The sequence below is a fragment of the Aricia agestis genome, chromosome 14 (assembly GCF_905147365.1).
Source record: "Aricia agestis chromosome 14, ilAriAges1.1, whole genome shotgun sequence".
Taxonomy (NCBI): Eukaryota; Metazoa; Arthropoda; class Insecta; order Lepidoptera; family Lycaenidae; genus Aricia; species Aricia agestis.
In genome coordinates, this window is record NC_056419.1 from 6,995,501 (window position 1) to 7,009,099 (window position 13,599).

Consider the following 13,599-nt stretch of genomic DNA (forward strand, 5'->3'; position numbering starts at 1 on the left):
CAAGGTCAGAACTTACTCCCACTGACGCATAGTAGAACAAATTTTGGACACAATAATAATTACATATCACAAAATATTGCAGCCTCTATTTTGCAACCTGCGCAAGGTGTGCCAAACCAACAAAATATCTTTAGCAACTTTCCACGCAAGGAAGGAGTTTTAGTCCCAGAGGTTTTCGTCCCTCAGGGAGCGGGCATCAAGCCAATAGAACATAAAAAAACCGCCTCTCGTTGAGACGGAAACTTTAAAAATATGTACTGACTCATTCAGAGCCGGTCAACTACAACTATTCCCAAACAGCTGGGTGAAGTTAGGAGCGGACCCGTATTTATTAAAAATAATCATGGGCTACAGAATTCCATTCAAAATAAAACCTCCCCTACATTTTACCAACATTATAAATCTTTCACACCATCCGCTCCAAACTATTTCCTCCAAAGACATGGGGTTGGCCATTAATCAACTTTTAAAAATGAATGTTTTAGAGAAGGCACCAATTTCACCGAGTTTTATTTCCCAAATGTTTTTGGTTCCAAAACCGGACAGCTCGCAGCGTCCAATTTTCAATTTAAAGAATCTGAACCATTATTTACACGTAAGCAAATTTCGTTTGGTGAACGTACAGAGGATTCCAGCCTTCCTCCAGGCTGGAGATTGGATGGCAAAAATCGACCTATCAAACGCCTATTTCCATGTACCAGTAGCTACATCTCACAGATGTTTCTTGCGATTAATATACCAAGGCAACCTGTTGCAAATGACATGCCTACCATTTGGTCTAGCGACAGCTCCCAAGATATTCGCATCTTTAACAAACTGGGTAGCTCAGATATTACGAGAGCAGGGCATACGCCTAATTGTGTACTTGGATGACTTTTTAATTGTTCACCAGGATGTAAAAATGTTGCGCAAACATATAAATCCAACTTTGAATTTATTAATTTACCTCGGTTGGACAGTAAACTGGTCAAAATCAGTTCTAGATCCTCAGCAAACCTTACAGTTTTTGGGCGTTATGTGGGACCCAACTCGCAATCTAAAGTGGTTGCCTAGAGACAAAATACTGCGCATAAAACAGAAATGCTTAGAGATCTGTCAATTAAAGATGGCCAATTTAAAAACAATTCAGTCTTTAGTAGGTCATCTCAATTTCGCAAGTTTTTGTGTCACGAGAGGTCGCCTAAACTATCGAAATCTGTTAAACTTTTGTCAGAAGTTACGGGACATGCCTCCAAAGAAATTATTCCCTGTGCCGACGCAGGCGTTATTGGAAACTCAATGGTGGGTTCGAAACCTACATATTCAATCTCCGATTCATCTCAATCCGGTGTCTCATTGCTTAGCCACCGATGCATCGGGTTTAGGTTGGGGAGCTCAAATCGACAACCTGCGTATGGCAGGGACCTGGTCGATTCACGAACAATCCTTGCATTCAAACCACAAAGAGATGTTGGTTATTCTCAAAATTTTTCAAAATTTAGCCCCATATCTAGAAAAAACCACTATTTCAGTACAGTCGGACAACAGAACAACTCTTGCGTTTCTAAGAAACGAAGGGGGCACTCGATCACAGTCTCTGCTAAATCTGTCACGTCAGATATTTGCTATCTTAGATCACTATAATATCAATCTATCCCTTCACCATCTGCCCGGCCGGTACAATGTGGAAGCAGATCGGTTGTCGAGACAAAAATTGACACCAGAATGGCACCTTCTGCCTCCGATCACCGAGATAATTTTCAGGAAATGGGGACTGCCAGTGATAGACCTATTTGCCTCTCGGTCAGCCCATGTAGTCCCTCGGTATGTGAGCCTAGATTTATTGGACCATCAGGCTGAATTTCATGACGCATTAAGTCTACCGTGGAACTATCCCCTGGCCTGGGTATTTCCACCCCCTTTTCTCATGCCTCGAGTACTTTCGCATTTGAACAATGCACAGGGGAGCTATCTAATTATAGCACCAAGATGGGAGAAGGCCTTTTGGCGTCCGGACTTACGCAGCCGAGCTCTAGAAGCTCTGTTCACGATCATCAATCTAGACAAAGTCCTTGTCGATACAACGACCAATAAACCGCCTCCACAAGTACAGGAGATGGTATTGGAAGTATGGAAATGTGGAGGTGGACTCAGGCACTAAAAAGATTGGACACCCAATCAAATTAACCTTCTAAAAACTAGTTGGCGCGAGTCTACTAGGAGGTCTTATGAATGTGCATGGCGAAGTTGGTGTATCAAGGGCCCATCAGAATAATATAATTACCTATAGCTACTCCTATAATTTTAGATCTTGCTAGGTATTTATCAGACCTTTGAGTAAATAAACTTTCTATAAATATGATTATGCCTCATAAATCTGTAATGCCAGCTTTATGACCCTAACAAAATATATAAGGGATATTGATTTTCTATCTGGCTTTGTGATACTTTCAGTAAAATTAATTTAGTATTTTATATTATGAATGTTCTAGGCTTAAGTTATTTGATAGAAAACGATAGTGTTATTTTCTGTCCAGGCAATTTAGATGGAAACTGGTTCAGAATGATGAAGCTCAGCTCTCAGGCTTTAGATCCCATTTTTCGGATAAAATCTAATTCGTTATTTCGTTTGTCTAATTCGTCTATCCAGAGAGAGATGGATGTAAATTAATTATCGTATTTCTGTCCGTTTGTGGTTCACGAAGTGGCGTCTAAAACGACTATTTCAAATTATTTATAATCACTTGTCATTACTATTCGAACCTAGTATAAAAGCCGCACTACCAGGTAATTTTCGCCCAGCATCTGACAAAATATAATTTACAAAGAGGAATCTGGCGTTCGCGAGATGCATTTTTAAAATTAGTTTATTATTGAAGTTTATATTTTATGTCACTATGTACAGTATTGTTTAATTTATTCAAATTATATTATGGACTGGCATGATTTACTTATTTCTCTTATTGAACTTTATAAACTATATATTTTAAACTTGTAATTGTACTATCTTTTCCCTTTATTTTAATAAATAATTTTTCACACCAGGCGATATCAAACACGTCTCATAATATATATATAAATAGGCTTCGAGTTTGGAACAGTTTTTTAATAGCAGCGTTTTACCTACCAATAAAACGCTTATTAAAACACTTTACAAACTCGAAGCCTATAGTTTGTATATCTGCCTGGTATATATATATTATGTAAAACCAATGAGCGCGCTGCTCCCGACATCCGACATTTATACTTTTTAAGTTTAACATCTAGATGTCAAGAGCAACTGACAGGTGTGAAAAGACAGATGACGTTTAAGGGGAAAAGAGATAGAAATAGAGTAACCGCCACGGATGACAAAAACAAACACGCTATCTCATAATATATATATAAATAGGCTTCGAGTTTGTAAAGTGTTTTAATAAGCGTTTTATTGGTAGGTAAAACGCTGCTATTATAATATGAATTGTCAACTGTCACTCAACTGTCAAAATTCTTGAAATGTCAAAATGACATTTTTTATTTATTTATTTCTAATGGTGCGGCCGCACATGCGTAGTGCTTCGTGCTTGATCCTTGAGAGTTGAGAGACGAGAGTTGAGATTGAGACGATTATGTATAATTATACACGTGGAAGAGCCATGCTTTGGCACGAATGGGCCGGCTCAAACGGAGAAATACCACGTTCTCACAGAAAACCAGCGTGAAACAGCGCTTGCGCTGTGTTTCGCTGAGTTAGTGAATTTACCGGAGGCCCAATTCTCTTCCCTATCCTCCCTTTTTCCCTTCCCTTCCCATCCCTACCCTTCCCTATTACCCTATTCCCTCTTAAAAGGCCAGCAACGCACCTGCAGCTCTTCTAATGCTGCAACTTGCGAGTGTCCATGGGCGACGGAAGTTGCTTTCCATCAGGTGACCCGTTTGCTCGTTTGCCCCTTTATTTCATAAAAAAATAATAATAATAAATAACTCATGAAATTAGTCATGTACCATTATTTGTTACCATTGGACGATCTTTCAAGTATACTTAGTATTTATTTATATTTTATTTAAATAGAATATAAATTCAAATAGAAAACGTTAATTAATAGTGACTACGATTAATTTTTAAGTTTTTAGCTCATAAGTCACAAATTAAATTTAAAAAAAGTAGTGACTTTTGACATTTGACTTGTAATCGTCAAATCGATTTGTTTGAAAAATATTTGCGACAAAAGTGCTTTGTGATGTTTAGTGATCGATAATTTTAGTAAAAGTGAATCCGAAAATTCAAAACTTTAGCGTTTTACGTAACTAGTACAATGGCGAACAAGGATGAGGACGAAACATTCAAGGAAGACGAAGTTTACATCAATCCCGAAGATGGGATGCCCAACATCCATCCAAATATACCTGACTTAGAACAAGAAAGTGATTGCCAAGATGAATTAAACGAACTCGACGACCTCCCTAAGTCGGTAATCGTTACCAATATTCCCAGTCATGTCTTCGGCGACGAGAAACTGAAGCGAGAAATGGAAGATCTATTTCGTACATTCTCTGACAATACGACGTTTCAGTGGCTAAGGAGTTTTAGACGGTTGCGTGTTAATTACGACAGTCCGCTGGCGGCGGCGAGCGCCCGAATACAACTGCATCAGTATCAGTTTTACAACTCGTGCATCAATTGTTATTTCGCACAACCTGTAACACCAATATCTTTAAAAAACCTGAGGCCCCCGAAGCCCTTTAAACAATTCCTTATATCGCCGCCGGCCAGTCCGCCTATAGGATGGGAGCCGCGCGAGGAAGGTGAGCCACTTGTGAATCATGATCTGCTAGCGGCCCTAGCCACTTTAGCCCCAGGGGAGAGCCACGAGTTACACGCGCCAACACCGACTCAGCCCGCTATAGTGGTGCATACCGCACTATCCGCAGACAATGGTGTACCAAAACATGTCAGCTGTCAAATACCCCATACACGATGTCCCGAATATTGATAATTTTCCGACTCAAACGTAGAGTAGCCATTGGATGCTTTTCACTCGGTCTTGTCAATTCATACATGCCAAAGAAGTGATTGTTTAACTATGCAGTATGAAACACAACATTGTTACAAAATGTTTCTTTTTTTTTTTAGTTTAGTTATGTCAGATGGATTAGCAACACGAATTAAGTATACAATTTATTTTATTATTTTGGTTTGGTGCTACATTATGATATGCTAATTATAAAAATACTTATTTTTGTATTTAGAATGCTTGGGTACCTATAGTCTATTTGGATTATATTGTTATGACAATATTATATTTTATGCAACAATATCCTATTAGAAGTATTATAATGAAATAAAAACACTTTATTATAACAGGTTACATAATAATTGATCTACTTTCCTCAAATACCATTGTCTCTGCCATGACTTTTTTCATAATTAGACTATAATATGTATAGTATAATGTTTATTACATTGTTTTAAAATAATTGCAGTTGAGAAATATCAGGTTTGTACTGTAATAAAGTAAGACAAATATGTTATTATTTAAATTATTTTAAAGGAACTTCAGAATCATATTTGTTACTGAAATGCATTACAATGTTTCATTTTTCAGTATTATATTCAATTGTTATGAAAATACCTGGCCTTCCTTGTTTGTACTATCTTATTTAATTTACCAATAATTCACATTTTCAATACCACTTTATGTTAATTATCTCAAAACATTGTAAAAATGTATGTCCTTGCATTACTATTTTCTCAGACAATTGTTATTTTAAAAATATCAAAGCAGCTTATGTTTTTTCTGACTAATAATAAAGTAAGGAATGATGTGATATGAATTCTATGTAACCAGAGGCCGTACCACGAAACTGTTTTGAGACTCAAACAATTGTACGAGAATGCCGCGTCCTACTCTAACAAATGTGAAATAACATTGTTAGAGCAGGATGCGGCATTCACGTCCAATTGTTTGAGTCTCAAAACTATTTCGTAGTAGGTTGACTGTTTGGCTTCTAGTTTAGATGAACGGCTTAGCTAAGAGATTAGAACTAGAACAAACCTAGTATAATAGTTTACCTAAGTTTGATTGTTTAAAATTAATATCAGCACATTTTAATGAATGCAGGGTTCGCTTCAAAATTTAATATTAAATTTTAAAATCTGAAAATGTATGGCGCTAACCAACTGCGCTCATACATTTTAGTTTTTATGGATATTTTACAAGTTAAGAGTCCTATTTTTGGAACGAAATGTAGACTAGTGCTATGGGCTAGCTCAGTGAGATAGTTGTAATATTAATAGGTGAAAATCTGTTTGTCATTATATGTATATTTAAATTTGTGTACTTTATGGTACAGTTACTTCAGATAATAAGACTGGAAATATGTTACGAAACACAATTCTTATTCTACTGCATCGCTATTATTTCATATTTAAGTACTATATTATTTAATAAACTTTGTTGATTAATATTATGAAAATTTAATCCGATCCTGGAAAATGAGGTAGAAAAAGCTAATTGAACCCAAAAAAAAAACAACAAAGCAGCAGGCGACGATAAAATTTCCAATGAACTTCTAAAAGGTTTACTAAATCTTATAAAAGCACCTCTCACAGATCTATTCAACAACATAGTCATCAAAGAGACTACGCCTACACAGTGGTCAAAAAGTACAATTATACTACTACATAAAAAAGGTGACAAAAATCAAATAAATAACTATAGACCAATTAGCTTGTCATCAAATATTTATAAAGTATTTGCTAATATCATCCTGTCCAGAATAGAGAGGCAGTTAGATGAGAACCAACCAGAAGAGCAGGCAGGATTTCGTAGTGGATATTCCGTACTTAATCACATACATGTAGTAAGACAAGTAATAGAAAAATATAGCGAATATACTTTAATATACTACCTTGCATTCATCGACTTCAGTAAAGCCTTTGACTCCCTTATCCATCAGAAAATTTGGGAGGCTTTAGAAGAACAGGGAATCGATAGCAAATACATAAAAATAATACGAGGTATATACAAACAGAGCATTGCATGTGTACAATTGGAAAAAAAAGGGGAACCTTTCAACATACGAAAGGGTGTAAAACAGGGGGATCCACTGTCGCCAAAAAATTTCTCCGCTGTACTTGAGAAAGTATTCAGGAACCTGTCCTGGGAGGGTTACGGATTGAATATAAACGGATCAAAGCTCACTCACCTTAGATTTGCTGATGACATTGTACTGTTTGCATCATCCCCAGAAGAACTGAATACAATGATCAAACCGGTGGTAGGCATCATGTAGGACTTTCTGAAAACATTTATTTTAAATTTATTCAGAAATAAAACAATTTTGATTTGATTTGATTTGAATAAACTGGCTAAAGAAAGTGAAGAGGTGGGACTTAAGCTCAACTCGGAAAAAACAAAAGTAATGACAAATGGACCAAAAAATATAATAACAGTGGGAAATAATGTAGTTGAATATGTGGAAGACTATATATACCTCGGTCAAATAATATCACCATATGAGACAATAGCTAAAGAAATGGAAAGAAGGACTACAAAAGCATGGAAAAGCTATTAGAGCCTAAAGGAAGTGATGAAAAATAAAGATATCCACATAAAACTAAAAAGTAAACAATACCTGCATACTGCCAGTTTTGATATACGGAAGCCAAACATGGTCTCTAACCAACAAACATATCGCTGCTCTGGCGACATGCCAACGCTCAATGGAACGCAGTATGATAGGCATTAAGAAATTGGATAAAATAAGAAACGATGTTATAAGAAAAATTACCAAAGTGCAAGATGTTACTGTTAAGGTCAGACAGTTAAAATGGAGATGGGCTAGCCACACCGTCCGAGGAGTAGGAAAATGGAGTGAAAGAATTACTTCATGGTACCCTACACATGGAAAAAGGAGTAAAGGTAGACAGAGAAAAAGGAGGGCTGATGATTTTAAACCAATTGCTGGAGTAACTTGGAGTAGAGTGGCCAGAGACAGACGAGAATGGAAGAGGCTAGAGGAGGCCTTTGCCAAATGGCAATCAGAAATTGTTAAACTTTTAAAAACATTACTGTAATTCTGAAATAAAGGCTATAAATAAATAAATAAATAAAAAATTAAAATTTAATATTCATAATATTAATTCATGAAGCCCCATAGAAATTCTATTGTGTCTCGTTTTTCCATGATCCCAACTTTGTTGATTAACCCGTGTTAATCAACAAAGTTGTATATTCTACTATAATATGTGGGATTGGATTGTGTTTGTCAATGTATTTCTAGCTCAACTACACTGGCCTACACATTCTGTTCTGTGTTTACGTTAGTAGATGCTAATATGTTTAGGCTACACAAAAACACTTTGACTTAGCAGTTAGCAGCTTTATATTAAAAAAAAAAACTTACAACATACCTACCTATTATGTACTGAATATTAAATGTGTACCTACATACAAATTACAGTCGCAGTCTTGCATTTTTCTCGCACTTTGATACCTCATAAAACTCAACTGTCGCTTAAAAACTATTTTACTTAAGTCTGTCATGACACCAATGTTTAAAGTATCTAGTCTTAGGCAAAATTTAAATGCTTGTACAAGAATCTGTAATTTTAACAATAATTTTTGATTCTATCAGAATTAAAAATGTGCAATTATTATTTATTTAAATTATTAGAATTGCATAAAATGCGGCATCTTTAGGTGTATTTTTATTCCTTATTTATTTTATTGTATCAAAATCCTTTTGTTATAAGTATGATTATAAATTAATATATTGTTTTCTGTATGTTTGTGCTGAAGAAAAATATTTGATTGTTTTTGTTACTAGTTTATTAGTACAAAACAAAATTATAATTACTTAATTAGAATTTGCTTAACATTTTTATTGATGAAAGTACCAATGGGCAATACCATAATATTATTGTTGGACTGTCGCTCCGTCCAAAAAAAACTAAGCATTACAATTTCCTTATAAAGTCAAAGAAGAAATTTAATAATAATAATTAAGTAATTTTGTTTGCACGCAATTTTTTTTACTTCAATTTAAGTATGACATGATATCCTTTGCAAGTAGTCTGTAGAATAGTTACTCAAACTCTTTAAATTACTAAAATCTACTTATTGTTAAAAATGTTTGTAAACTGTGTCTAATTTATACTGGGTCATGAAATAGTCAGAAATGGACAGTGCCCAAAAAAAAAACCCATAGTCGATTAAAATAATTTATGTACAGCAAAGTAGAGCATAAATAGTAGATTGAAAATGTGCAATTCATTTTTTTCTAAACCATAACCGAAACCGATAATTTGATAAAATAAATCTGAGATACACAGTATGGTCCACTTCGAATCAAATAGTCATTTCCTTTGTTTTTGTGATCTTTCTCGTGAAAGCGATGTTGATAGACAATAATGTACAATTAAATAGAAAAAAATCGGCCAAGTGCGAGTCGGACTCGCGCACGAAGGGTTCCGTACCGCTACAGAGCGAAAGTAGGGAAAAATTGTTTTTTGTATGGGATCCCCTCTTAATTATTTATTTTATTTTAATTTTGCGATTAAATATTAAAGTACACATATAGTTGAGGATTTCGTAAAAAAATCATGTGTCTACATACCTAATATAGCCATTATAGATTAGGAGCCAAAAGGGCAAAAAATCACGTTTTTTGTATGGGAGCCTTCCTTGAATCTTAATTTTATTAAGTTTTTAGTATCTGTTGTTATAGTGGCATCAGATATACACAATCTGTGAAGATTTCAGAAGTCTAGCTATAGTGGTTCTTGAGTAAGAGCCTGAAGACAGACAGACGGACAGACATCGAAGTCTCAGTAATAGTGTCCCGTTTTTACCCTTTGGGTACGGAATCCTAAAAAAGTAGGTCAAATATAATATATTTTAAGAACAAACTAAATCACAAGTGGCTTCACTCTACATTCACAGAGTGCTCTAAGAATTTGTTCGGAATCATACCACCTGCAACTTTTCGCCATCGCTCCACGCAAAAAATATACTATCCTCATCACTTTGATGAGTGGCAGTGTTCCACCGTGCGTTTTTTGCGTAACTTTCTGCTGTGCACTGTAAAACTCTGAAATAAACTGTCACTATATTTTCAATACGACCTGCAAACCTTGAAAGGCCGGCAACGTACTTGCAGGCTGCAGCCTTCTTATGTTGCGAGTGTCCATGGGCGACAGTATAGTTGCTTTCCATCAGGTGACAGTTCATTTCATCAGTTTGCCCCCTTATTTTATAAATGATAAAAAAACGACCATTTAACCGATATCGTGTACTTAATAATCCTAAAAAAACAGTACATATTGTATAAAGATTATTTTCTATATCAAACTAACATTCTATACTGTCAGATATAAAAGTGATAAATATTTAAACATTAAATTCATAAATACATAATTACAACACTGTACATCTGTATTAAAAATGTTTTTACTATGTACTAATCGCCACACTTTCGTTTGTAGCATCGCGTCGTCCTGAATATCATATAGATTCCTATAAGAAAAGTCAATTAGTTACGATCGTTTTTAAAGTACTCGGTGATTGTTTAATTCAAAAAGGACATTGTATTTGGGATACAGTATAAGTAGTCTACTATGCCACATAAATGGTTTCAATCGATTACGGGTTTTTGGTCCATACATTTTTGGGCATTCACCTTTGAAATGTGGAAAACTCAAGAAAAGTTCTTAGAAACTGTGAGGCGGGTCTAATTTTTTAAGGCTACTTATTTACAACATGGCTAAAATCCATAAGAATGAAAGTCAGACACATCTGTATGATATTATCTAAGAAATAGTAAAGCCAATCAAATAATAGTGAGAAATCTTGTTTTGTATGCGTTATGCAGGCAAAATATGTTACAGAAGTGTGATTTTTGATTACTAAAACTTGTAATTTTACATAAGCCATATTGAATACAATGTAAGTATATTAATGTTACTAATTGTGAGATATATTCGTGAATATGTTAAAACTGGCATAATATATCGTCATATTCATATTTGAATGTCGTTTTAATCTCACTGTGATTTCAATGTTTATTGTTTGGTGTAAATATAATATTATTGAGTTTATATTCTGTTTCATTTTTACTTACCCACTAACATGATATACGAGTACCTAAGTAACGCAAGTCGCAACTAACGCGGGCCTGTCCGCACTGCTAATTTCCACCGTGCTATTTTTATTCGCGCGAATTTATTCTGAATCCATTTTTTTCATCAGCAGTGCGGATACTCTCATATTGATTCAATGTGTTAGAGTATTTAAATTTGCAGTTTAAATTCGCATTGTGCGCGGGCCCTTTTTGACCGACCTCCAAAAAGGAGGAGGTTATTTGTAGTAGAACATCGGCGTGAATGTCATTTAATAACTATTGAGGTGACCAATGTAGTTAAGTATATTTGACATCTTCTCTGATGATCCACTAGCCACTGCAAATAGGTGCGAATGTGATACCTATATTTTGCATTTCAGAATTAGTTTAAAGCTGTTTGCACTGAAACTGCGTGACCCTCGAATGGAGAGTCTGGAGTCACCCATGGACATTAGAAACACAATGTGTAAGTTTCATGATTATTATGTAATTAGTGCTAATCTCTACGTGCAACGTGTTACGTGCGTAGGTACCATCGAGGAAGTTGATTCCTAGGCAGTTGACAGACCAATGCAACGTCATTTGCATTTTGGTCAGATCAGCCTGCCTAGCATACGCCAACGAGATATCTCACTCTTGAGATAATTAAAAACTACTCGTCTCATAATGTCAAAATCTCGACATTGTCTCGACAAAACTCTATAAAAATGTCTTATTTCGATGATAGACTTACGCGAGAAAAAATGTTTGTCATGCAAGAGTCAATAGAGATGAAGAGACAAACCATCAACCATCGAGAAAACATGTAGAGTGAGATATCTCGTTGGCGTATGCTAGGCAGGCATGTCAGTTCAATGTTGTGATTTGTGATCTCTCGGCTGGGTAGTACTTAAGTGTTTTGTAGTATTTTCAGTTTTCACGATAAAGAAACATAATGTACTGATAGACAAAAATCTTTGCCTACTATTAACTTACCCATAGAAATAATGTAAGCATAAAGTGTAGCTACAGCAAAGCCTTTTTACTATCCTTTCAGTCTGCATTTTATTCTCGCTGGCACCGCATTATCTGCGGAGAAATATGAGCTCCCTGCAGAAGCCTTTTGAATGCTGGGGATAATAAATTTCTTTTCTATGACCCGTTGATGACATGAATAGGATTACAAAAACTCACCAAACAGTAGACTATAATATATATTATTATATACCTAAATGATATTTTTTTTGTTTCGCTACTACTCGAAAGCCACTGAACTGATTTGGCTACTTTCAGTTTTGAATTTTTCGTAAAAGTCCAGGTAAGGTATATCCAGGATTCCAGGGAGCGTTAATCGATTAGTAGGTTTTCACCTGTATGTTTGTAGACCTTGACATATCCCTGCATTACGGCCGCACCGAGATACATTTTAATGGTTATTTAATGTAATATTACGACGAAAATTAATGTAAAATGAAAGGCACGAAATAACATAGTCATATAAACATAATATATTGTACTCATATTATCTGGCATACAGAAGTCACAATATTGGACACCAAATTTTCATCACCCTGCTCGAACTAACTAGAATAGTTAAGCTACGCTTTGTTGGTATACTGGTAATTCTACTTTTACATACAATTCGTTTAATATATAATATTTGAGTAAATATAATTTATTATAACAATACACAGGATACAAAATATATACAACCCGATTAAAATGTCTGTAGACTCGGCTGGTACACGGCCATCCTTAGGTACCTAATGAAGTTAGTCTACAGGTTTTTTAATGGGATTTACTTTTACAATAAGTATACTTTTACAATATAATGTTCCACAATCTGTATCAATCGCTAACAACAAGCTCATAATTTTGCAATATATAATATATATAGAAGCTCGTTTTGTGCTCTTTAACTACCTACCTATGTATCACTATATTTCATAGCACAATCATAAAGGCTTAATATTCTAGGTGAGCCATATTTTTCTTCAGATGCGGTCCGCGGTGGGTTTTCACAATTTGGCAGTTCGTAGTTTATTTTAAATGCCATATTTTGAAATGCCTTTAGAAAAGCCTTTTTCTTGGAATTTTGAAATGGTGAGGTGTTAGAAATAGGAACTTATAAATTTACAAGTTACACTTGGCTAAATAAGAAAGCAAATGTTATAATACTTATTATGTTAAGACAGCAGTCTGAACAGGTCATTCAGGCTTATCAGCATGCCTACCTACCTACTTGATAGTTTACCAACACAACACAGTTCAAATGTTATAATAATTAGGTAGGTAGGTACTCTATTTAGATATCTAAGCTTGGCCTGCTAACTGATACCCACTATTTTATATCTTGGATACATTATAATAGTATTTATAAAAATATTTGATTAATTAGTTATTGACCAATAATAATAACAGTATTATATTATAATATGGGTAAATATATAACAATTTCATAATATTTTTTAAATTATTTCTAGATAAAATACAATAATTTTATTACTAGGTAGGTAACAAATTTACTCCACAGCCAAG

General features: G+C 34.8%; 1 protein-coding gene across 1 annotated transcript; it reads left to right on the top strand.

The window, feature by feature from the left end:
• Nucleotides 1-4,150: 4,150 nt before the first annotated feature.
• LOC121733589 (protein sarah) lies at nucleotides 4,151-5,366 on the top strand. The gene has a single exon (XM_042123884.1). The coding sequence runs from the start codon at nucleotides 4,275-4,277 to the stop codon at nucleotides 4,950-4,952; it is 678 nt and encodes a 225-aa protein (XP_041979818.1). The 5' UTR covers nucleotides 4,151-4,274; the 3' UTR covers nucleotides 4,953-5,366.
• Nucleotides 5,367-13,599: the final 8,233 nt, after the last annotated feature.